This window comes from Molossus molossus, unplaced genomic scaffold (genome assembly GCF_014108415.1).
Source record: "Molossus molossus isolate mMolMol1 unplaced genomic scaffold, mMolMol1.p scaffold_m16_p_10, whole genome shotgun sequence".
Lineage (NCBI taxonomy): Eukaryota > Metazoa > Chordata > Mammalia > Chiroptera > Molossidae > Molossus > Molossus molossus.
The window spans coordinates 53,964,190-53,989,848 of record NW_023425345.1 but is presented as its reverse complement, the minus strand read 5'-3'; the positions used below and the strand labels follow the sequence as shown (position 1 = coordinate 53,989,848).

At 37.1% G+C, this 25,659-nt stretch overlaps 1 protein-coding gene across 1 annotated transcript in view; it reads left to right on the top strand.

Annotated features, from left to right (window-relative positions):
- The window catches only part of PTPRQ (protein tyrosine phosphatase receptor type Q), a 213,784-nt gene that overhangs the window by 51,430 nt on the left and 136,695 nt on the right, over positions 1–25,659 (top strand). The window contains exons 17-19 of the mRNA XM_036252356.1: positions 5,275–5,395; positions 22,325–22,485; positions 23,202–23,347. Coding sequence (XP_036108249.1) covers positions 5,275–5,395; positions 22,325–22,485; positions 23,202–23,347 — 428 coding nt within the window. The remainder of the gene's footprint in view (positions 1–5,274; positions 5,396–22,324; positions 22,486–23,201; positions 23,348–25,659) is intronic.

Here is a 25,659-nt window from a genome sequence, read left to right as displayed (position 1 = left end):
GCAGGGGACTTCAACACCCCGTTGACAGCACTGGATAGATCCTCTAGGCAAAAAATTAGCAAGGAAACAGAGACTCTCAATGAAGCACTAGACCAAATGGATTTAATAGATATCTACAGAGAATTACACCCCAAAACTACAGAATACACATTCTTCTCAAGTGCACATGGGACATTCTCAAAGATAGACCACATGATAGGACACAAACTAAATCTCTACAAGTTCAAGAAGATTGAAATCATATCAAGCATCTTCTCAGATCACAATGGCATGAAACTAGAAATCAATTGCAACAAGAACATGCAAAGACATTTCAACACATGGAGGCTAAACAGCATGTTATTAAACAATGAATGGGTCACCGAGGAGATCAAGGAAGAAATTAAAAACTTCCTGGAAACCAATGAAAATGAACACACAACAACACAAAATCTATGGGATGCAGCGAAAGCAGTTCTGAGAGGGAAGTTCATAGCACTACAGGCCTACCTCAAAAAACAAGAAAAATTTCTAATTGACTGTCTAACCTCACAACTTAAAGAATTAGAAAGCAAACAAAAAGAAAACCCCAGAGCAAGTAGAAGGAAGGAAATAGTAAAGATCAGAGCAGAAATAAATGACATAGAGACCAAAAAAACAATTCAAAGGATCAATGAAACAAAGAGCTGGTTTTTCGAAAAGATAAACAAGATAGATGGACCCTTAGCTAGACTCACCAAGAAACAAAGAGAGAGAACCCAAATACACAAAATCAGAAATGAAAGAGGAGAAGTAACAACCAACACCACGGAAATACAAAAGATCGTTAACAACTACTATGAACAACTATATGGCAACAAATTCGACAATCTCAGCGAAATGGACAAATTTCTAGAAACACACAGTCTCCCTAAACTATTCCCGGAAGAGATAGAAAACTTGAACAGACCAATAACAACTAAGGAAATTGAAGAGGTAATCAAGACTCTCCCAGCAAACAAAAGCCCAGGCCCAGATGGTTTCACGGGGGAGTTTTACCGAACATTCAAAAAAGAACTAACACCCATTCTCCTCAAACTATTTCAAAAAATTCAAGAAGAAGGAAGACTTCCAAACACGTTCTATGAGGCCAGCATAATTCTAATCACAAAACCAGAAAAAGACACTACGAAGAAAGAAAACTACAGGCCAATATCCCTGATGAACATAGATGCCAAAATCCTGAACAAAATACTAGCAAATCGGATCCAGAAATACATCAAAAAAATTATTCACCATGACCAAGTGGGATTCATTCCAGGGATGCAAGGCTGGTACAATATTCGCAAATCAATAAACGTGATACACCACATAAACAAAATGAAGAATAAAAACCACATGATCATATCAATAGATGCTGAAAAAGCATTCGACAAAATCCAGCATCCATTTCTGATAAAAACGCTCAGCAATGTAGGAATAGAGGGATCATATCTCAACATAATAAAGGCCATATATGAAAGACCTACAGCCAACATCATACTCAATGGACAGAAACTAAAAACATTCCCATTAAGAACAGGAACAAGACAGGGATGTCCACTTTCGCCACTCTTATTTAACATTGTACTGGAAGTCTTAGCCACAGCAATCAGACATGAAGAAAAAATAAAAGGGATCCAAATTGGAAAGGAGGAAGTGAAACTGTCATTATTTGCAGATGACATGATATTGTACATAGAAAACCCTAAAGACTCCATCAAAAATCTATTAGACTTAATAAATGAATTTGGCAAAGTAGCAGGATACAAAATTAACGTCAAGAAATCGACGGCATTCTTGTACATCAATGATGAACTCACAGAAAGAGAAACTGAAAAAACAATCCCATTTACCATCGCTCCAAAAAAATTACGATACCTAGGAATAAACTTAACCAAAGAAGTAAAGGACCTATTTGCAGAAAACTACAGGTCATTGAAAAAAGAAATAGAGGAAGATATAAAAAAGTGGAAGCACATACCCTGTTCATGGATTGGAAGAATTAACATAATTAAAATGTCCATACTACCCAAAGCAATCTATAGATTCAATGCAATCCCTATCAAAATACCAACAACATATTTCATAGAACTAGAACAAATACTTCAAAAGTTCATATGGAACCAAAAAAGACCCCGAATAGCCACAGCAATCTTGAAAAAGAAGAACAAAGTTGGAGGGATCACAATACCAGATATCAGGTTATACTACAAAGCGACTGTAACCAAAACAGCCTGGTACTGGCACAAGAACAGGCATATAGACCAGTGGAACAGAACTGAAAACCCAGAAATGGACCCAAGGCAATACGCTCAATTAATATTTGACAAAGGTGGCAAGAGCATACAGTGGAGTAAAGACAGCCTCTTTAATAAATGGTGTTGGGAAAATTGGACAGCTACATGCAAAAAAATGAAACTAGACCATCAACTTACACCATACACAAAAATAAACTCAAAATGGATAAAAGACTTAAATGTGACCCGTGAATCCATAAAAATTCTAGAAGAAAATGTAGGCAACAAAATTTCGGACATCATACGGAGCAGAATTTTCACTGATACATCACCTAAGGCAACAGAAATAAAGGAGAAAATGAACACATGGGACTACATCAAACTAAAAAGCTTCTGCACAGCAAAAGAAACAATCATCAAAATGGAAAGGCAACCCACTGTATGGGAGAACATCATTGCCAATGATGTATCAGATAAGGGGTTAATTTCCAATATATACAGAGTGCTCATACAACTCCACAAAAGGAAGACAAAGAACCCAATTAAAAAATGGGCAGAGGAGTTGAATAGACACCTCTCCAAACAGGACATACAAATGGCCAAGAGACATATGAAGAAATGCTCAACATCACTAATCATCAGAGAGATGCAAATTAAAACAACAATGAGGTATCACCTCACACCTGTCAGAATGGCCGCCATCAACAAATCATCAAACAACAAGTGTTGGCGAGGGTGTGGAGAAAAGGGGACTCTAATACACTGCTGGTGGGAATGCAGACTGGTGCAGCCGCTATGGAAAACAATATGGTGCTACCTCAAAAAATTAAAAATTGAACTTCCATTTGACCCAGTGATCCCACTGCTGGGAATATACCCTAAGAAGCCTGAAACACCAATCAGGAAGAATATATGTACCCCCATGTTCATAGCAGCACTATTTATAATAGCTAAGATCTGGAAACAGCCCAAGTGTCCACCAGTAGACGAATGGATCAAAAAGCTGTGGTACATATACACAATGGAATACTATGCAGCAGTAAGAAAGAAAGATCTCTTATCCTTTGAGATGACATGGAGGGACCTGGAAAGTATTATCCTAAGTGAAAGAAGCCAAGCAGAAAAAGACAAATACCACATGATCTCACTTATATACGGAATATAATGAACATAACAGTCTGAGGAATACAGTAGACCCAGACACATGGAAGTAGGGCACAGACTGACATCCCTCAGAAGAGGGGATGGGGGGGGGTGGGAAGAGATTAACCACAGAACTCATATGCATGTATGCATGACCAATGGTCATTGACAACTAAGCCGGGGACAGGGTGGAGGGGGGGTGGGGTGGGGGGTGCCAATGGGGTAAAAAGGTAAAATATCTGTAACAAAAAAAAAAAATAAAAATAATAAAAAAAAAATAAATAAAATAAAATAAAAATTGTATGCAAATGCCAAAATGATTAAAACAGTGTGCTATCGTAGATGTGCAGTATTTTGTTTAGATTAGCATATTAATTACATTTATTAAGCAATACAAAGTTTTACATAAAAAAGAAAATATCCAAAGATATAGTAAGATTAAATATACAACACCAAGAATTATCTCATATTCCACATAAATATCTTAAAGCATATTATAGAATAGAAATGCTTAGTTACAACATATGTTCTAAATCAGTGTTATTTTTTATTGCAATATTTGTTTTTCCAATAATAAACAAAAGTTATGTTTTGCAAAGGTATTAGGGGAAAATATTATATGCTTCTGTTTTGACAAATGAGAATCCTCAGTTAGAGGTAGGTAATGCCTGTCTTGGGAAACAGACATCTCCAAGTGATATATGATTCTTGTGATAATCAGTATTTGATAGCATTTTTATTGTACTGCCAGTGGGAATAACAAGTGAAAATATAAATACAGTTGTCATCATTATTCCTTCGAACTCATTTCATAAACCTTTCCTCTGCTCAATAAACTTTCTTTTTGAAAAACTGTTTTACCAAAATAATGAAAACATACACAGAGACGCATACAAATAACTATAACTATTCCGAAAATAAAAATTAAAATAATTCAGGTAGCATTTTATCCAAATTATTGGGTAAAGTGATGTGCACATGTACAGGTGAATAAAGTAAGATTGTTCAAAGATCTCAAAAAATGTTCAGAATTTCTATTAACTTCCTACTTGTTCATTTTCCATGTAAAACTACGTGGTAATTTATTCCCTTTTATATGCAAAAAGTTGTGTTTTAATATTCTAAGACATTACTATAGTGTTATACAGCAGTTGAGAAATGCCATTCTAAATGTCTTATCTAAAAGGAAATATAACCTTGGCTAACTAGTTTACAGCAGTTTTGTTTAGTGCTTATTCAAATAGAGTGACTGAAGGGTTTGATCCTTACGCTATTGTAGCAGAATTAGGTGTGGAACCCTAAACTGTATTTTCCTGTTTATGTGCGGCAGTGGTGTTTCCTTTGTAAACCATTCCATTTCGTCGACTAAGTGAACAGATTTTGATATTATTTTACATTTTATTGACACAACTGAAACTGAGGAATGTAGTTTTTACTTGTGTGGTCATTTTAACTGTTCTCCCAATGTTATGCTTATCATTTTCCCTCTTTTTAATGTGTGATTTTTTTGCCCATCTATTTTTGTTTTGTGGGGAGCTTTATTACTGTATATTATATTCATTCACCCCATAGTTTTATTTTTATTAGACAATGATGATTTACTAAGATGTACTTAAGCAGTAGGTGAATCACTGTGACATACCCCTTGTTCTTCTTTCTCATGAAATGTTTTTTTCCATTGAATCACAGAAACAGATGTTCTAACACCACCATGCAAAATCTTCTTTTATCATCTCATTTTGAAAGTAAACATCAGTCTCCCATGCCCATGGAAAAAAGCACTGTACCTGATTCATTTACCAGAAAGTTTATAATAGAAATTTTGTGCACCTTCATTTTAACCTTTTTTATATACATATAATAAAATGCATTATCCTTTACTCTAACTTTTCAGCTCCTGATTCTCCCCCCCATGACTTCTCCGTAAAACAGTTGTCTGGTGTCACGGTGCAGTTGTCATGGCAACCACCCCTGGAGCCAAATGGAATTATCCTCTATTACACAGTTTATGTCTGGTAAGATTTTTTTTTTCTTTTTTGGAAATAGTTCTGAGAACAAGCATTAATCTGTAACATAATAGGAATGTAGTTTTCTTTCTTTTTTTTAAATTTCAGAATATGATACATTAGGAACCTGATTATTAATAAGCTAGTTAATATGCTTTTATTAAGAAACAAGTTTTCCCATAGTATGTAGAGATGAAGCATAGTCAAATAATATAATTTTTGTAATTAAAACAAAAATGATTACATAGAATTGTTCATACAATAATTATATACTACATTTCTGCTCTTTAATGTTATTGACTGATCAACTTCAGTGAATAGAGTATATAATTTTAAACTCTTCCAGAATTTTGCACAAATATTCTCTATATTACTGTTTTTCAGTTTATTTGAACATAATCATTTTAACTAAAATTTAACTAAAAAGATATTTCTTTAGAAATCTGTTATTTAAGGTCAGTTTTCTATTGAAATGTAAGAAGTGGATTTATATTTTTCTAATCACTATTACCTGATTACCTATTTATGCATCAATTGGGAAAAATTAAAATTCTATAACATGTCTCATGTCAATTAACAACATGGCTATACTACTTTGTGAAAACTCAATAGATAAAAATCCTAATCGTCCGGTAATGTTCATGCTCTTAAAAGGATTAATCAGTTATGTAACATATTTCCTAGTGCATTTTAAATATCTCAACCCAAAAAACGCATTTCATACAATATTTTATGACACACGGGCATTTCCTACTTTTAGATTCCTGACTTGGAAGATCGAGCATTGAGAGGCTACAGTATTATAAAGAAATTTACTCTTATTTCTCCTAAATTAAGATTTTTCTTTTCCTTATCTCTCTTTTAAAAATTTTTAAAATTATTTTTTTAACTCATCTTTATTGTTGAATGTATTACAGATGTTTCTCCCTTTTTTCCCCTTTGACCCCTCCTCCCCAATCCCGCCCCCCTCCTGCCTTCCCCACACTATTGTCGGTGTGCATTGGTTATGCATATATACATAGAAGTTCTTTGGTTTATCTCATTTCGCCCTCCCTCTCCCCTTTTCTTTGAGGTTCTTCAGTCTAACAAACAATTTGTACTTCTTAATTTCTTCATCTTTTCCCCTCATCCCTCAAGTCCTCACCTATCTGGCAAGCAACAAAAAGTGCTCTGTATCTATGAGTCTGTTTCTGTTCTGCTTGCTCATTTTGTTTGTAGATTCAATTGTTGATAGATATGTATTAATTGCCATTTTATTGTTCATATTTTGTTCTTCTTCGCCTTCAAGAAGACCCTTCAACATTTCATATAATACTGGTTTGGTGGTGATGAATTCCTTTAGCTTTTTCTTGTCTGGGAAACTCTTGATATGTCCATCGACTCTAAATGATAGCTTTGCAGGGTAGAGTAATCTTGGTTGTAGGTTATTGCTTTGCATCACCTTGCACATCTTTCGCCACTTCTTTCTGGCCTGCAAAGTTTCTTTTGAGAAATCAGCTGACAGTCTTATGGGAGATCCTTTGTAGGTAACGGACTGCTTTTTTCTCACTGCTTTTAAGATTTTTTCTTTGTATTTAACCTTTGGCATTTTGATGATGATGTGTCTTGGTGTGGACCTCTTTGGGTTCAACTTGTTTGGGATTCTCTATGCTTCCTGGACTTGTATGACTGTTTCCTTTACCAAGTTAGGGAAGTTTTCTGTAATTATTGTTTAAAATATGTTTTCAATTTCTTGCTTTCTCTCCCTTCTCCTCCAGACACCCCTATAATGCAAATGTTGGCATGCTTAAAGTTATCCTAGAGGTTCCTTACACTATCCTAATTTTTTTGGATTCCGTTATCTTTTTGCTGTTCTGGGTGGGTGTTTTCTGCTTCTTTATATTCCAAATTGATAGTTTGTTTCTTGGCTTTACATACTCTACTATTGATTCCCTGTAAATTATTCTTTATTTCAGTTAGGGCACCCTTAATTTCTGACTAATCCTTTTTTATGTTGTTGATGTTCTCATTAAGTCCCTTGAATGTCTCACCAAGTTCCTTGAGCAACCTTATAACCTGTGTTTTGAATTCTGCATCTGTTAGATTGCTCATTTTCATTTTGTTTAGTTCTTTTCCTGGAGTTTTGTTCTTTCCTTTCATTTGGGATATGTTTCTTTGTCTCCTCATTTTGGCTGCTTCCCTGTGATTGTTTTTATGTATTAGGCAGAGTTTCTATGTCTCCTAGGCTTCATAGGGTGGCCTATTGTTGTAGGTGTCCTATAGGATCCAGTGGCACAGTCTCTCTGATCACCCCAGCTGGGCCCTCGAGGTGTACCCCTAGTGTGGAATGTACACCTTTCTGTTGTATGTGAGTCTTGATTGCTGTTGTCATGTCAATGGGAGGGATTTACTCAGGTTGATCAGCTGCAAGGACTTGCTGTGCCCACTAGCCACTGGCCTCTGACTACCTTAGAGGATCAGCTGTGTAGGGGCCACCACACAGAGCAAGACTTACTTCAGCAGGGCTCTGGTACCCACTGAGTCCACTCATTGAGTTTGTCGCTTGTGGAGGTGGTTGGGTGGTGGTGCTTTGATGTGGTCTGAAGCTGTCCACTGGGTGTGCTGGCTCTGGGGCAAGGTCATCCACTGCCTGTCTTCTACCTGGGGCCACCTGGCATAAGCTACAAAGTCATCTGCAGATGGTTGCTTCTTGTGCTGGGCTTCAGGTGTCTAGGAAAAGCCAAGTTGTGAACCAAGACTGGCTGCTTCTAGTTCCAGGCCTGAGGCCACTTAATGAGAGGTATGGGGCTCGCTGAGATCAGATGTTGCTTGTTTGACAGATTTTAGGAAAATCTGAAGCAGGATCCAAGACAGGCCATTCCTAAGGTAATGCCTTTGGAAACAGCTTGGGTGGGCCCGAAAGTTGGGTGGGGCGGGGCCTCAGAGAATCACCAGGGCAGGATAAACAATGTGAGCCAGGTTGCTGAAATCCCAGATATGGTGGCCATCTGCCTGCCCTATAGGGGAAGGGCTCACCAAAGGAACAATGGCTTCTGCCAGCACATCTGTCCAGGAGAAAGCTGCCTCTTCAGCTCTCACTCCAATGCCAAACAGCTGAGTTCTTTCCCGTATGTCTCTGGTGCCTTTCAAGCTGCCTCCCTTTCATGCTGGAGCTCAGACGGAGCAAGTCCAAAGAAGTCCATGAGCAGACTCTTTAAGAGGAGCTGCCTGGGGCTCCAGAAGCCTCAGCTTCCCTCAGCCTCAGTTCCCACTGTATTTACAGCCAGAAGTTATGGGGACTTCTCTCCCTGGCACTGTAACCCTGAGCTGGGCACCTGGTGTGAGACATGAACCCCTCACTCCTCAGGGAGGACCTTCCCAGCCGAGGTACCTCTTGATTTTTATCCAACACACATGGGTATAGGACTAACCCATCCGCGCCTCCGCCCCTCCTACCAGTCTCAATGTGGTGGCTGCTTTATTATTGTAGTTGTAGGACTTTCATTCAGCTCGGTTTCAGGAGGTTCTAAATGATGGTTGTGTTGTAGTTTCATTGTAATTTTGATGTGGTTGTGGGAGGAGGTGAAACCCCGTTTGCCTGCGCTGCCATCTTGACCGGAAGTCATTTCCTAATCTCTCTTCACATTCTTCACATGCTGCTCTGTAGGACTACATCTCCTGTACTCTTCACTGCCTTATTCCTAGTCATTTTGCCTAGTCTTGACGAAATTGGGAGTGACATGAGAGATGTTAGTGGGAAGAGAAGATGTGAGAAAGTAGCCATTTCCATTACTGTATTCATTTATTTCTTTAATCCCCGTATTTAACAATATTGAAGGAATACTATATGCCTGAAGAAAACACATGTAAGACCCCTGCCCTCAAGGGGTTTATAAAGGAATAACTGGATTATATTCCCACAAACGCACAAATGAGGGAAAGTCAAGGGAAAGAGGGTTACTGTACTTTTGATGGGATGCTTCGGAAAATCCTCTTTAAAGAAGTGGCACTGAGTTGTGATCTGAGGAGGACAAGGAGCTCCTGGCTTGTGAAAATCTTCAGGGTGGAGTTTTCCAGGAAGAGGGACAATCAGTTAATTGCATAGGCTCTGTGGGGAATCACACTCTGTAATTTTGAAGACAAGAAAGGAGGTCAGTGTTGCTGGGGTAACAGGAACAGAGGAGAGTATTACTGAGGGACAGTCAAAGGTCAGTAGCCAAAACATAGTAAGGAGTTGATTTTTATTTTGACAATAATGGGAGTTACTGGAGAATTTCAAGCGCTTTGGATACTTTACAGAGACTGAATTGTAGGGAGCCAAAGGTTTAGTAGGGACCTAGTAGGGGTACTATGTTAGCAGTCTTTGCAATAGGTTATATTGGAAAAGACAAACGGGCCACTTTGAGCTATAGTTACACAGAAGGATGGACAGGACTTGGGTGAATTTGTTGCAGGGACAAAAAAAGGAGATGAATCAATAACTTCTAGATTTTTTAAATCAGGCGTGATGACTCCAAGATTTTGACACCATTCTACTGAGTTAGAAAAAAACTGAAACTGAAATAAGTTAATGTAAGCGAGAATCAAGATTTTTCTGGCTTGGGTTCCCAGTGCCTCATTGTGAAAACAATGTTTCTCTATGCAGTGATCATTCTTATCCCACTAAGGCATCATGGTGTTTTTACCATCATATGTACAACACACACACAGAGAAATACACTAGGTTAGATAGCATTCTGAGAGTGTTGTTTACTTGGCTCGTTTCTCTGGATATGAACTGGTATAGTCCATAGGACCTGCCTGCTCTAGGAATTTAGCTGTAATTCTAAGTTATCTATTTTCACTTCTGAATTTTATTAAAAAAAAAAAATAGTAGGATGTGTTGAAAATAAGCAATGGCATTTATTTATTTATTTATATGTATTATACTACCTCTCCAGAATATAGCAAGACTATAGAATTTTGTGTGGTTTATATGAATTCTGATGTTATGTAAAACATGACATTTTATGTTTTGTAATTGGTTCTCTGTGCTTTTTGCAATGTTGGTGTGGTCAGTGAGGGCACTGATTCAGGGTCACTCATTCTTTCTCAGCCTCTCCGGGTTTAGTTAAATTTCTTTGGGGTAAATATTCAAGCAATTTAAAGTTCACCTTCCCAACACTGCCTTTTCTCTCCTCTTGCTAGGAGTATCCCCTTTTCTGTCTCACTTCCTAAGGTGGGTTCTAGGTACTGGAGAAGCCCGATGAAACTGGGGTGAGAGAACTTCAAGTCTGTCATATCGTGGCTCGTCTAACCTGGCTTTTGGGGAATCATTCTGATACTGACCTGCAGCTGTAGCGTCTAGTTTCAAGGATCTCATTTTCCGTTTTCTCCTGACCCAACCCCAGGCTTATTCTAGTGCCCTGGATCTCTTAGCATGTCCATCGCACTCTCAGATGCTCTTGGTCGTTTTCCCTGCACTCCTCTGCAGAGCACAGGACGGGACGGTGACTTCCACAGGTCTTGCTGGAGATGATAATATATAAAAGACAGAGATTTCCCTCCATCCTGAGAAGGAACGTGCCCTTTGCAGTGGGGTTTACTTCACAAACCCCTGTGGGAGTTTTCAGCACTCTACAGTCACCCTAGGATCCCAGGACACTCTAGTTCAAGTGCTTTGCCCTTTTCTTCCTCTCACTATTTCTTAGTAGTGAAAAATCTTTTTTTATTTTATTCTTGATTGATAAAAACTTTCTTTTTTCATAGACACCTTCCTCTCTCCACCATCACTACTTATCCAACTCTGTGGTCTGAAAGCATCCAGGATCGACTATTGATGTATAAAAAGAACGTAGAAAACATTTTCCCTCTACAAAACTTGGTACATTTTACCCACACACGGAGAGAAAGACAGATTGAGAGACAGACAGAGAGAGGAGGGGGCGTGGACAGAGAGAGAGAGAGACCCTTTGTGCTTCGAGATTTATTAGTTCATTGCTGTCTCTAGAACAGAAAACTACCTGGCTCATAAATGAGATCGTATTTTTGAATGGATGAATGAATTAAAAGTATATCAAGAGTTAGAAAATGATACTGACTTTTGTTTTTGAATTTCTGCCATAAGTGATGTTCTTCCAGACAAGGGATGCTTCAGGTTGAACAGGGTAAGATCACATAAAGAAAGAATAAAAATGGAAGAACATGTCAACATGGTCAAGAATATTATCTATAACAGGCTGAAGTATATATTAACGATAATGAAGTATACAGAGGCATTTTTAAAATTTCCAGCATCTTCTCACTGAGGTAGTTATTGGAATCTTTAGCTCATATAGATGAAAGGAATAGTCATAATTCTGGGTTCTTTAATAATCACTAATGTTTTTTTTTAGAATTTTTGTCATCTGTTTTATTGGGAAGAATCAGAGGCAGGTATCATAACATAATGCACATAGTCAGAGTGACATAAGTTTGAACCCTGATTCTGACACTTATTTATCTGTATAGTTCTCTTAAAATACTATATATATGGTGGCTCTTATTATTAGCAGGGGTCCTATTTCAGGAGTTTACATTTCTCTCATAATTCTGCTTCTGTTGTTCCAGTTTCCCAATAATCACCTTTGTAAAAACAATAACAACATCCTTGGGTATTTACTCTTTTCAGTATGTCTGCAAAATGCAAGCTTCTTATTATATTTGTTATACTGGATGACGTTCCTCTTTGCCATGAATATTTCTTTACAAAAGACGCACAAGGGATAATATGCAATCATTCTATATCCACCACAGTGTGCATCACATATGGTTTGTGGACTGTGTGCTCAGAAACCTGCTTTAACTCATTGCATTTTAAATTAATTTTTCTTCTAAAATTTGCTTTGTGAAATAAGTTTTTTTAATCCTCACCCAAGGACATTTTTCCATTTTTTGTTGAGACAGAGTGGGAGAGAGAGGAAGAGAGACAGAGAGAGAAGCATCGACGTGAAAGGGACACATCGAGTGGCTGCCACCTGCACGACCAACCAGGGCCGGGGACAAACTGCCACTGTGGTACGCACCCTTCGCGGGAACCGAACCCGGGGCTCTCTGGACTGCAGGCCGACGCTCTAACCGCTGAGCCAAACTGGCCAGGGCTGAAATAATTTTTATCATCTAGCAAGATGGTAAAGGAACATTTTCCTCAGTTATATTGATATATTATACTTTTATGTTTTCAAATGATATATAGTCCTTGCATTCTTAGAACAGTACTATTTAATAAATAAATTTATTTTTAATTAAAAAATTGTTTTTATTGATTTTTAGAGAGAGAGAAAAGGGAGGAGAGAGAGATAGAAACATAGATGAGAAACATCGATCAGATGCCTCCTGTGTGCCTCCTACTGGGGGTTGTATCATAATCCAAGCATGTGCCCTGACTAGGAATCAAACCAGTGAGATCTTGGTCGATGGGTAGAAAGAAGCTCAATCACTGAGCCACACTGGCAGAGTATAAATCAATTTCTACTAGATCACTGTATGCTTACTCCTCTAATATACTATGGATTAAATAAATTAATATAAAGCTTATTTATTTAGTTTATAGTTAAATTCATCTTGGATTATTTAGCAATTTTACTGCAATATTGTCAGTGAAATGTAACAGCAGTTTTCTCCTTTGTTTATAAGACTTCCGAGTGAATGCTCTGTAAGGTTGAGCTAAATGACTGCGGAATGAAAGTGATGCTGAAAATTCTAGCTTATTACAGATCTTGGCTTTGGAATGTTTCTCACTTTTCTTAGCACTAATTATGGAAGGCAATTCTGAATCAGTCAGTCTAATAGATGTTTATAAAACTCTGTGGGGAGATATAAAATATATATAACCTTAAAATGATCGTATACTAATTGTAGATCTTACATGCCCATGTAAAATAATTTAAAGATACTTTCTAAGCAATATGTTAAGCAGGAAAAACAATTCTAATGTAACCTTTAAAGAAAAAATCAAAGGTCACTAGTCAAATAATTTCCCCAGTAACATACAAGGTTACCTTTGAAAATGGCCTTCCATATTCTAAAAAATATGTTTAGTCCTGTTTCTTCCAGTTTTCTAAAAGATTTTCACCCTTTTAAAGGTACCTAGTGGTTTGAGCATACACTATAGGTTCAATAATCAGAATGGGAAGCAGTCCATTTCAATATCCTGAATTTGCTCCCATTTTAGAATGAAGGTGGTAAAGATAGATTTGTGAGTCAGAACATCTCCGTAGAAAAGATATATGCAAGCTCAGAGGCATTCTAGAAACAGTATATTGGGGCCAAATTGGGATGATTAGTGATACACTGGTAGAGGGAGTGCTCTTGATCTTCAACTTGAGATTTCTAGTGAGATGGTAAAAGCTCTGTCTTGCTCTTTCTTGCTAGTTAGTCATTTTTTCAAAGATGCACATGTTTCATTGTTTCTTCTTCTTGTAAAACACTTATTCTCACACAGAAAGATGTGTATACATGAATGTTCATCACAGTGTTCGTCACAGCCACAAGATCTAAATTACCAACCACAGTAGGTTAATTAATAAACAATGAGGAATATTAATTCAATGGGCTTCTATAGAGCAGTTAAAATGGATAAACTTGAGCTATAGCTATCAAACTTGATAAATATCAAGTGTCAAAAAAAAGACAAGTTGCAGAATAGATGACCAAAATACAGTTATATAAATTGAAAAAAAGTAAAATTATGCTATACCTTCTTTGGTAATTTTTTTAATTAAAATATTTTTTTAATTTTTGCTAGTCATTTTTAATGAATGACTTGGATGAAGCTTGAGTGTCAAGGAGCACACACAGGCTATGTGTTGACAGCCCATGCTTTGCTGTACCTGCAAACTGTTAATAAATTCTGAATAGAAATCTAGCAGCATTTAGAAATGAGTAGGTATGCATGTATGTGTAACCAGTGGACATAGACAACAATGCTTGGGGCGGGGGGTGGGATAGGAAGGAGGGTGTCGGGGGTGGGGGGAACATTTGTAACAAAAATAAATAAATTAAAAAAAATAAATGTAAAAAAATAAAAATGAGTAGATTCCTGGTAAAACTTCAGGTTCCTTTGTTTCTTACAAAAATCAGAATGCTTTAGCCATATTTACCATAATAAATCACCTAGAGTTGAATGGAGGCTGTCTTTAGATGAAGCGTTTGCCCTGTGGTTTACCACAGTTCCTACCACAACTTGTTTTAAGGCCAATGTTTTTAGTCATTTATTTTGCCTGTCTGGCTCTCAAATGTTTAAACCCTAAATCTAGTGAATCTCTGTACCTCGTTTCTGAAATGCACAAAGCTGGGAGAGACTGTGATTTCTTTGCATTACCAATTTGGGGAACAAAATGTCTTGGAGAGCTCAAGAAAAGGGCTCAAGGGGCACAGTGGTTACCATTTGGGGCAGATGTTATTAGTTATTCATTAAGATTCTTTTAGTTTCCAGTGACTAGACCAAATCTAAAATGACTTAAGTAAAAATTGGAATTTATTGACACATGTAGCTGAAAAGTCCAGAGGTATACTAACTGGATGTAAGAGCTCAAATAATTTCATTAGATGTGGTTAATAGCAAGAAACTTGGCAAGGACAACGGCAAGATGGCTGTGTGTCTTGAGTATAATGGCACAGCAGGAAATGGGACGAGATGGAGCTGGAGAGGTGTGTGGTCCAGACACTACATGGATAAGAGAGAGAGAGAGAGAGAGAGAGAGAGAGAGAGAGAGAGACAGAGCGAGAGAGCGAGAGAGAGAGGGAGAAGGAGGGGAGAGAGAAGGGGGAGAGAGAAACAGAGAAATTTAATGTTAGTATTGCATGAGATTATTTATTTATTTATTTTTAATCCTCAACTGAGGATGTTTTTCTATTTCTCTTCAGATAGAGTGGGAGGGCGAGAGAGGGAGAGAAAGAGAGAGAAAGAAACATCGATGTGAGAGGGACAAATTGACTGGTTGCCTCCTGCATGACCCTGACCAGGGTCAGGGCGAACAACAACCAAGGTACATGCCCTTGGCCGAAATCGGACCCGCCACTCATTGATCTTCAGGCTCATGTCCTACTGCTGAGCCATACTGGCCAGGGCTGCATGAGATTTTAAATTTTAATTGAACCATACACCCAAAGTTTACACCCTTGGAGAAAACATTCCAAGAATATTCTATTACTCTTGGATTAAAATCCAAATTTCTTATTTTGGCTTGAGGGATTTTGTCCACTCTGGAGGGATGAAAGCTCTCTCCTCCAACTCAGGTACAATCCCTCTTTCTGTCTTCTGGACCCTAATTTCTTATGTCTTCTCGAAGACCCTGGTTTATAAATGCATTCTTTCTCAGCCTCATCCTTATTCTTTTTATTGGATTTTTCCTGTAATCTTATAAATATGTCTTTTTCTGCTAAAGGCAAGCAAACAAACAAAATGAAATTACACCAAACAACTAACTAACCATATGATGACAATAAGGGCAGTAGTAATTGAATGCCTATGTTGATTCAGACTTTATCTGAGACTCTGGAAAAGCTGTAGGATTATATAATGTACAACTAATTATGCCTTGCTAGTTTGGGACTGTTTAATACATAATTACTAAACTACTGATACTACACACTGTGCAGAGAAATTATTCCAAAGTGTAACATAAAAGAACAGTTCTTTTTGTACTGGGAAAACATGAGAGAGAGAATGAGTTGATAAAAGTCAAGTAAATGGATTTTGAAATTCTTTGTTTCTGGGGAGTAGAATTAAGTGAGTGAAAGGATTTATCTAGAATATTTAGATAACAGCAGATTAAAGTTTTGAAAATGAATTCGTAGAAATGAACAGAGATTAATGTGTCATCAGGTTAGATTGCCCACAGGAAACAAAGTATAAAAAGATGTAGGTTAGAATGAAGGTGACCTTTTGAAGGGACTCAAACATTATGTAGAAAACAATTCAGGCTCCCACTTAGGGAAAATGTAAACATTTGTTTGTCTTCCCATGGGAATTTGGGTATTCATGATTCCTTCATAGGCAAATGCTGCCCGGCATGGTCTTGATGTGATAAAAGCTGAGCAAAGGAATTGGAAAAGCAGAACAAAGAAACTGCTTTTATACTTTAGGATTTCCTTTATGCCCTAAAATTTACATTTTATGTATTTTTTTTCCAAATAGTTTCAGTCATTGGAATCGTTTTGTTTTCTCAAATTTCAAACAGCTTTAAAAATGTAATGAGTTCCTAGCCATAAATCATTAAAATGATTGCACTGAAGACTCCCCTCAAATTTTTTCTCAGTTTGAAAATTTGCACTTAACAGGAGGTTTGGCTGATGTTGAAAGTTATCTGTTTTAGAGGTTAAGCATGTGTGACGTTCATATTCCTTCCAGTTCTGCAGTTTGTGACTTGGGATGTGTGAGCGTTAGTCCAGCTTTGTCAAGTAGGCGTCCTCTCTTCCTCTTCCTGCCTCACTCAACCCTCTGTTCTCTCTTAAATCTTACCAATGAGCTCTCCAGTAAACAACCTCCTAACTCTTTAGAGCTATTGCTTTATTTTCTTTTTCTACTCATTGGTCACAACTAATTTTTTTGCTCATTCCTTTGTCTTTGCTTTTAGACACTGGGAGGAAAATTTAGTGTTATCATCTTTAAGGAGATCACATGGTTATTAACAAATTGTTTTATAATTATTTACTGCTTTGTTTTTCTCTTTGGAGGATAGTTGTATCTTACTCATATTGATGTCTAACACAGTTCCTGACACCAAGTGGACAACTCAATACATTTTGTTGAATTTTGCTGAATATTGAATGCATACATGTCATCTCTAAATTCAGAGTGGGTAGAGAAGGTATCTGTCTTTGTTTGGAGCACTAACTAAAAGAGCAATGCCTTCCCTAACTACATATTCTCTGTTTAAAAGACTAAAATAAAATAGAGAAAAGAAAATTCATGAACATGTTATTTAAAAAATGGACTCCAAATGACCAATACACATTTGAGAAGACATCACGGTCAGAGATGTGCAAATTACATAGATTTTTTATTTTTATTTTTTGTCAATTAAACTTGCAGAAATAAAGAAGATTAACACCCAGACTAGTAGTGAGAGTTTTCCAAAATATGTATTTTCACACATTACTGTTGTGACTCTAAATTATAATGAATTATAATTTGAAACAGAAATTATTTTGGAAGAGTAATCATTCAAATAAAATATTCAAATCATTTGACTCAACAATCACACTACTGGGAATTTAGCCTACAGAAATAAAATTACCATTATTAAAAGATACTTGTGTAAGAATGATTACTGCATCGTTGTTAGTAATAACTAAAGAAAAAAAGAGAGACAACCTAAATGTTGATTTAAGGAAGGATGACTAAATACCTATGATACAATCAAATGAGACAACTACAAAAAATAATTACATAGGTCATTTTTATTCCTATCATAAGAGAAAAATAATGAAGTAATAGAAGAGCATATACTTTTATAATGGAAATAAAACCCTATAATGGAACACATAATAATTCCATTATAATATTTTTAAACTAATAAGAATGAAACAGATTTTTAAACGAAACCAGCTGAAACCAAATGTAACAGCTGGTTATAGCAGTGTCCAAGCTGGGTGTCTCTGCAGGGGAGGGAGGGGCCCCTCTAAACTGCAGGCTTGCTCACTGAGATAGCTCTTCAGGGAGCAGAGCGCTCAGGCCTGAGCCCAGAGGTTAATGTGTTTCCTCCAATCTGGCAACAACATAAGAGCAAGGAGGATGAAGTCAGATCCTCAGGGACAGACCGCATCACATCTCTGCTTTCCATTGCCCTTTGTACTCAGTTACATGGCAAACTAGCTCTTGCATAAAAAATATTCCTTTTTGTTTGGTTTTGTGTTTTAATCCTCACCTGAGGATATTTTTTTCCATTGATTTTTAGAGAGAGTGGGAGGTGAGAAGGGGGGGGAGCGAAACATTGATGTGAGAGACACATCGATTGGTTGCCTCCCACATGACCCTGACTAGGGCCAAGGGTCGAACCTGCAACCAAGGTACTTGCCCATGTCTGGGATTTGAACCCACAACACTTTGGTGGGTGGTCCAGCGCTCTAACTGCTGAGCCAAACTGGCCAGGGCAAGATATTCTTAACTTGTATCAGTAGTTGAAATTTTGATTGGAGTTCATTTATGCTCAGATATTTTTCTACTTTAGTCATTAAAATATTGGCCACAATTCTAAACTCCAAAAGAAAAGCAAATACGTCCCACAGACAAGACATATTAGTATCTGAAAGATTTTGCTAACACTGTTTTTTTTTTCCTCTGGTGGTAAATCAGGATAGTTGTAGAAACTATATTTATATATGATAACTGAGGTGAATTAATGAGTTTATTTAGATAATGTATAATCGCTTTGTTTTTACTAAAATGCTCAGATATGAAGACACATTTTATTTTTTGATCTGCATTTTCATGATGATTGCCTTGATTCTACACTATCCATGGAACATACTCAGGGTTTTCTGATTGTAGGTAGACACTTATCTGCAATATTTTGCTGTGAAGATCAGGGCAAGAGGGCGATGTAAGGCAGCAGGTACAACTTGAAAACTATGCTTGATAAAGAATTTTAAAACTAGATACAATGCAATTAATGAGTTTAACTTCATAGCTCTAGAAATCTGAATTGGATTAGCTATATTGTAGCGTTCTCATGGCAGGAACATGGAATTGGGTAAAGTTTCTATGCCAAGGCCTCTGTGTGTGAGACTAATAGCCACAGCGCTGAGTTTGAAGGGACCCTCTCCTGTAGTGTCCATGAGCTGAAGAAAGCTATCCCTACTGCTGCTGACAAAGGATGTCTGATCAAACTGTTTCAAACTGCTGAGTTGTCTGGTTTATCCCACCTGTTTCCAATAGTATACTCCGGGTCCATATTTTTTTCACTATGGTAAACTTTTTCATTGTTTTTCAGATAACCATACTTATATTTGGAGTGAATTGACGCTTTTTTAATGGTAAAACCATGGCTGAAATGTCTCTTTGGATACCTTTAATTCACCTAAAATCTACTGTTCCTTTTAAATATTCAAGAATTCAAATATATCCATGGTAAAGAAAGGGCATTTTTATCTTCAGAGACAATATCCATTTACGTCTTGGATACCTTGTGTTTCTAAAGAAGAAGAAAATCAAGATTACAAGAAATATATATATTTTTCTGGGATATTGGTCATATTTTCTTATCTAAGTTATTTAATAATTAATTTTATTGTTCTTAAAATCTAAATTTAAAAAATTGCAGTTTTCAGCAACTCTAGATACCTGTTCATTCTTAAATTTAGGTTACAGCCCTGGCTGGTTTGGCTCAGCAGTTAGAGCATTGGCGTGCGGTCCAGGGAGACCCGGGTTTGGTTCCCGCTAAGGGCACGTATCTTGGTTGCAGTCTGTTCCTGGCCCTGGTTGGGTCACGCGGGAGGCAGCCACTCGGTGTGTCCCTTTCACATCGATGTTTCTCTCTCTTTCTCTCTCTCCCTCCCACTGTATCTGAACAAAAAATGGAAAAATGTCCTTAGGTGAGGATTAAAAAAAAAATTTAGGTTGCATTTTATACCCAATTCAAAATTATGGAGCCTGAACTAACATAACTGAAATAAAATACTTGTAGTGCACTTTTACGTAGCAATATTTTGTTCTTTAGACTTTCCCCCTCCTCCTGGGTTTTGCTACTTACTTGAAAGTATTGAGTCAATATTTATTTTCTTTTCTGGATTGACATTTCAAGTACTTTTAAAGATTTTAATTGAGTGAGAAACATGAGCTCTTTTTTCGCCTGTATGGTATATGTACATTTTCTAGTTTCTAATTAAATAAATACATGATAACCCACAGGCTTGCTATTTTAGATACTACTCTTCAGATATTTATTTATTTATTTATTTATTTATTTATTTATTCATTTGCATTTATCTGAAGTAGATGTTGCTTTTGTACAATATGTAAAAAATGAGTTTGTTGATAAACAGTCTAAATGAGATTTTGCCAACACCTAAAACAACAAATATTTGAACAACTAAAAGATAGGTATGAAGCCCTGGCCAGTTTGGCTCAGCGGTTAGAGCGTCGGCCTGGGGTCTGGAGAGACCCGGGTTCGGTTCCCGCTAAGGGCACGTACTTCGGTTGCAGTTTGTCCCCGGCCCTGGTTGGTCGTGCGGGTGGCAGCCACTCGATGTGTCCCTTCACATCGATGTTTCTCTCCCTCTTTCCCTTCCTCTCTCTCCCTCCCACTCTATCTGTACAAAAAATGGAAAAATATCCTCGGGTGAGGATAAAAAAAACAAAACAAACAAAAAAAAAAACATTGAAAAAAAAAAAGAAAAAAAATAAATAAATAAAAAGATAGGTATGAAAAGAAACGCTGTGAACACTTTGAATATAAGTATTCCTAGATATTCATTAAAATTAGCCCAAGGAGCCCTGACTGGTTTTGCTCAGTGGTTAGAGCATTGGCCTGCGGTCCAGAGAGACCTGGGTTCGGTTTCCGCTAAGGGCACGTACCTCAGTTGTAGTTTGTCCCCGGCCCTGGTTGGGTCGTGTGGGTGGCAGCCACTCGATGTGTCCCTTTCACGTCGATGTTTCTCTCTCTCCCTCTCTCTCCCCCCCACTCTATCTGAACAAAAAATGGAAAAATGTCCTCAGGTGAGGATAAAAAAAAAAATTAGCCCAAGGAAACACAGATATAAACACATCTTATAACACAGTTGAATTACTGAATATATTTGAAAACAAAATAAATTTATTTATTGAATTATTCTTTTTTTTTTTTTATCCTCACCGGAGGATATTTTTCCATTTTTTGTACAGATAGCGTGGGAGGGAGAGAGAGGAAGGGAGAGAGAGAGAGAAACATCGACGTGAAGGGACACATCGAGTGGCTGCCACCCACACGACCAACCAGGGCCGGGGACAAACTGCAACCGAAGTACGTGCCCTTGGCGGGAACCGAACCCGGGTCTCTCCGGACCGCAGGCCGACGCTCTAACCGCTGAGCCAAACTAGCCAGGGCTATTGAATTATTCTTAAATTCTCTCTTTTTAACATGTCAGGATAAGTGGCATCTTTATTTTATTAGTCTAGATGAATACATTTCTGTGCATACTTCTTTACTTATTTTTATTTACTTTTTATTGTTGAATGTATTACAGATGCCCCCCTCTCCCCCATTGATCCCCTGCTCCCTGCTCCCACCCCCCTCCTGCTTTCCCCAAACTAATGTCTGTGTCCATTGGTTGTGCATATATGCATATACACTCTTTGGTTTGTCTCTTTTCACCCACTCACCCCTCTGAGGTTTGTCAGTCTGTTCCCTACTTGCATAACTCTGGGTCTGTTTTGATTGATAGCTTATTTTGTTCCTGATAAATCATAAATAGGAGAGATCATGTGGTACTTGTCTTTCTCTGATTGGCTTATTTCACTTAGCATTATACTCTCCAGGTCCCTCTATGTCATCTCAAAGGATAAGAGATCTTTTCTTCTTACAGCTGCATAGTACTCCATTATGTAAATGTGCCACAGCTTTTTTATCTACTTATCTACTGATGGACACTGCCAGAATGGCTGCCATCAACAAATCATCACTCAGGTGCTGGTGAGGGTGTGGAGAAAAGGGGACTCTAGTGCACTGCTGGTGGGAATGCAGACTGGTGCAGCCACTATGGAAAACAATATGGTGTTACCTCAAAAAATTAAAAGTGAAACTGCTATTTGACCCAGTGACCCCACTTCTTGGAATATATCCTAAGAAGCCCGAAACACCAATCAGAAAGAATATATGCACCCCTATGTTCATAGCAGTGCTATTTACAATAGCTAAGATCTAGATACTTGTTTATTTTAATGTACTTCTGCTCAAAATGTATACGTAGCATTTAATTTAAAAGTCAGTCATACAGATCATCTCTTTTTCTCTTGCTCAGGGATAGGTCATCATTAAAAACTATTAATGTAACTGGAACATCATTAGAGTTTTCCGATTTGGATTATAACGTTGAATATAGTGCATATGTAACAGCTAGCACAAGATTCGGTGATGGGAAAACAAGAAGCAATATCATAAACTTTCGAACACCTGAGGGAGGTGAGTTCTTATCTATGTAGGCCAAGTAAAAGAATATCCTACCCAGACAAAATAAGTGTTAAATATAAAAACATATTATTAAGCCTATTATCTGTCATCAGTTGGATGTAAAATTGCTTTTTGGTCGCTTTCTGGCTGTGTGGTGATGGTAAAGTCAGTTGATTTCTCTGTACCTCAATTTCCTATATGTATTATGAAAACAATATAGTATCTACTTCACAAGGTTTTGTGAGCATTAAATGAATTTATATTTGTAAATGCACTCAGCACAGAACTGGATACTTAGTAAGCATTTTATGTGTTTGTTAAATGAAACAAAATAAAATGCATGAAGTCAGCTGTCTGCCTTTGTCCTTTATTATTCGATTTTAAAATTCCAATTTAGAACTTCATGTTATGTATTCTATATTAGAAATTTTGTAATGTTGATTTCAAATCCAGGGCAATAGGCATGTTTTAGAGCTAAGAGAGTGTTTTATGAGTAAGAAATCCATCTTTCCTCTACTTGGATATTGTTATATAGTGTTAGACGGATTGCCCAGTGAGCCTTAGGGATTTCATTTCTGACTTGTAATTAGATGTTATTTCAATTTAAGGGTTTTTTTTTTTAACAACAATAATCAATTATGAAAAGGGGTAAAATTTAGAACATTTCACACATTATTTGAAGCCACAGGCTCAGTTTTTTGTTCAATTGCTTTTTTTTTTTTTTTAAGCACCGAGTGATCCTCCCAAAGATGTTCATTATGCAAATATCAGTTCTTCATCAATAATTCTCTTTTGGATGCCACCTTCAAAACCTAATGGGATTATACAATATTATTCTGTTTATTACAGAAATACTTCAGGTACTTTCATGCAGGTAAGACCTGAGATTTTCCCTTACTTCTTTATTTATATCCTTCGATTTTATTGGTGATGCTATAGACTAGACATGGCAGCATAAAATCATTTAAACTATATTGTTAATTATGTGTACTCATTTTGTAAAACTCCCATTCACATACTTAATATGTCATAGAAGAATGTGGTGGAGAAATGTCAGATACATTTTTATTATCTCTATGCATGTGTGTGTGTGTGTGCGTGTGCGTGTGTGTGCACACACACACACTTCTATATCAGCTTCAAAGGTATTATCAACAATGAAGCTGCCATCTATTTAAAATTCTGTACATAAACATGGTCCTCAACGCCACTCCACCAAGAAATATTCTCTAAAGAGTTGTTGGTTTTGTTTACCCTCAATTATTTCTCAACTAAGAAAAAAATTCTTTGGTTTGTATACAATATAAATACTTTTCATATTTGGATGTGTTTGTATGTTTTTCATTTAAAAAAATGTTTTCAATTGTTAGCAGGAGGAGCTATTACTATTATTATTCTCAGATATAATGAAAACTAGAAATGTGGTTAACTTGAGGTATATAAGGTCACATACTTTGCAGATGCATACTTTCTGAGATATGAATGATAATAGTTGTGAAAATAGCTAAAATGCATTTTACTTAGAGAAATATTTATATTTTTTCCAGCAGAATTTATTTGTTTAAACTGAATATTTCACAGAACTAATGTATAGTAAAAGGATAACATTGGAATTGTGACTGAATTGGAAGTGGGGAAAGTTGGACTATAGTATGGAAAATACTAATTTAGAAAAAAACCTACACTTTGCTGATATGTATCTTACAGAAACTATTGACTGCGTGTTGATTATAATTCTCGCTATTCTTATTCCTTCGTATTTTTTTGAGCAAGAGAATAGAGATAAGTCTTAGTCTTTGCAAGTTGCCTGATTCTATTTGTGACTGACAGCCCAGGTTTAGTCACTAGAGTGAGTCATGGGAGCAGCAGTCTCTGGGCCTGAAGTATGACTTGTGCAGTGCATTGCAGTACAGTTTACGCTCACGAATAGGGTCAGGGCAGAACTTTGCAGGCCGTCTCAGCACTAACCCAGCAGTGAGTAAAAAAAGTCCAACAGGTGGTTCGGTTTTTACATTCCATTCAAGGCCCTCTAAGAAAGGCAGATCCTTCCCCTCCTTCAACCCAACCCAGTATAATTAAGCAATTTTTGCTGCACCTTTTTGTCCTGCTTTGTTTGGGGAAGAGATATGGGGATTAGCATACAATTTCTTATTATTTTCTAACTACAATGTTGTTTATACATTTAGCAATGTCATTATGTCACAGAGGTACTGGGAACTGCAGATTTTTCTTCTTCCACGCTTTTAGCAAAAATTTTGCAAACTGGTGTCAGTAGTTCTGAATCTTCGCAAAGCTTTTGCTTCTGTACAATTTACTTTATGGCTTATACATGATTTTATTTGGGTTCTCTTTGTCTACGTCTAAATAATCAAGTGTAAACATCTAACTCTGGTTTCAACATGATCTTACGAACCTACTTATTCAAACCTGGGTATATAATATGATCCCATTTGCAATTTCTCTGAGAAAATGTAATCTTTTATTAAATAATCTTAAGAATGCTGGAAAGTGTGACAGCTGCAAGAGGGCACAGGCTAATGATGTTCAAACATGTCTCATGTTGCTTGGAGTTCATCTGTGCTTTAACGTATTCCTAAAGTTAACGTTAAATACAGCCTCAAAACCTTCACTGCCTTGTTTTCTATTTAGGGTTAGTAGAATAGAAGAAAGTCTCAAAATCAAAATTATGTAACGGAATGAGTGTATAACTTGTTTTTTCCCCCAATGCTTTTCCTTCCCCTTCTTGCCGAAATTTGTAGACTGTCTCACACATGGCACATCATATCCTGCTTCCTCGTCCTGGTATCTTGTACTAGTCTTGGGCTCCTTTATGCCATAATAAACAGCTTGAAGAAAAGGGTCCTGTGACACATATCTTTCTCTCTCCTAAGTCCTCTGGTACTGTATCATACATAGGTTTAATACGCAATAAACATTGTAATTGAAAGGACATAAATTATTATCCTAGACCAATATTATTTTCAGTACTTATTGGTAATTTTTAAATCTCTCTACTACTATCTGCCAATCCAACCTGTTCTTCTTTTTCTTATCCTCACCTGAGGACATTTTTCCATTATCTTGTTCAGATAGAGTGGGAGGGAGGGAGAAGAGAAAGAGAGAGAGAAACATCGACATGAAAGGGACACATCGAGTGGCTGCCACCCGCACAACCCAACCAGGGCC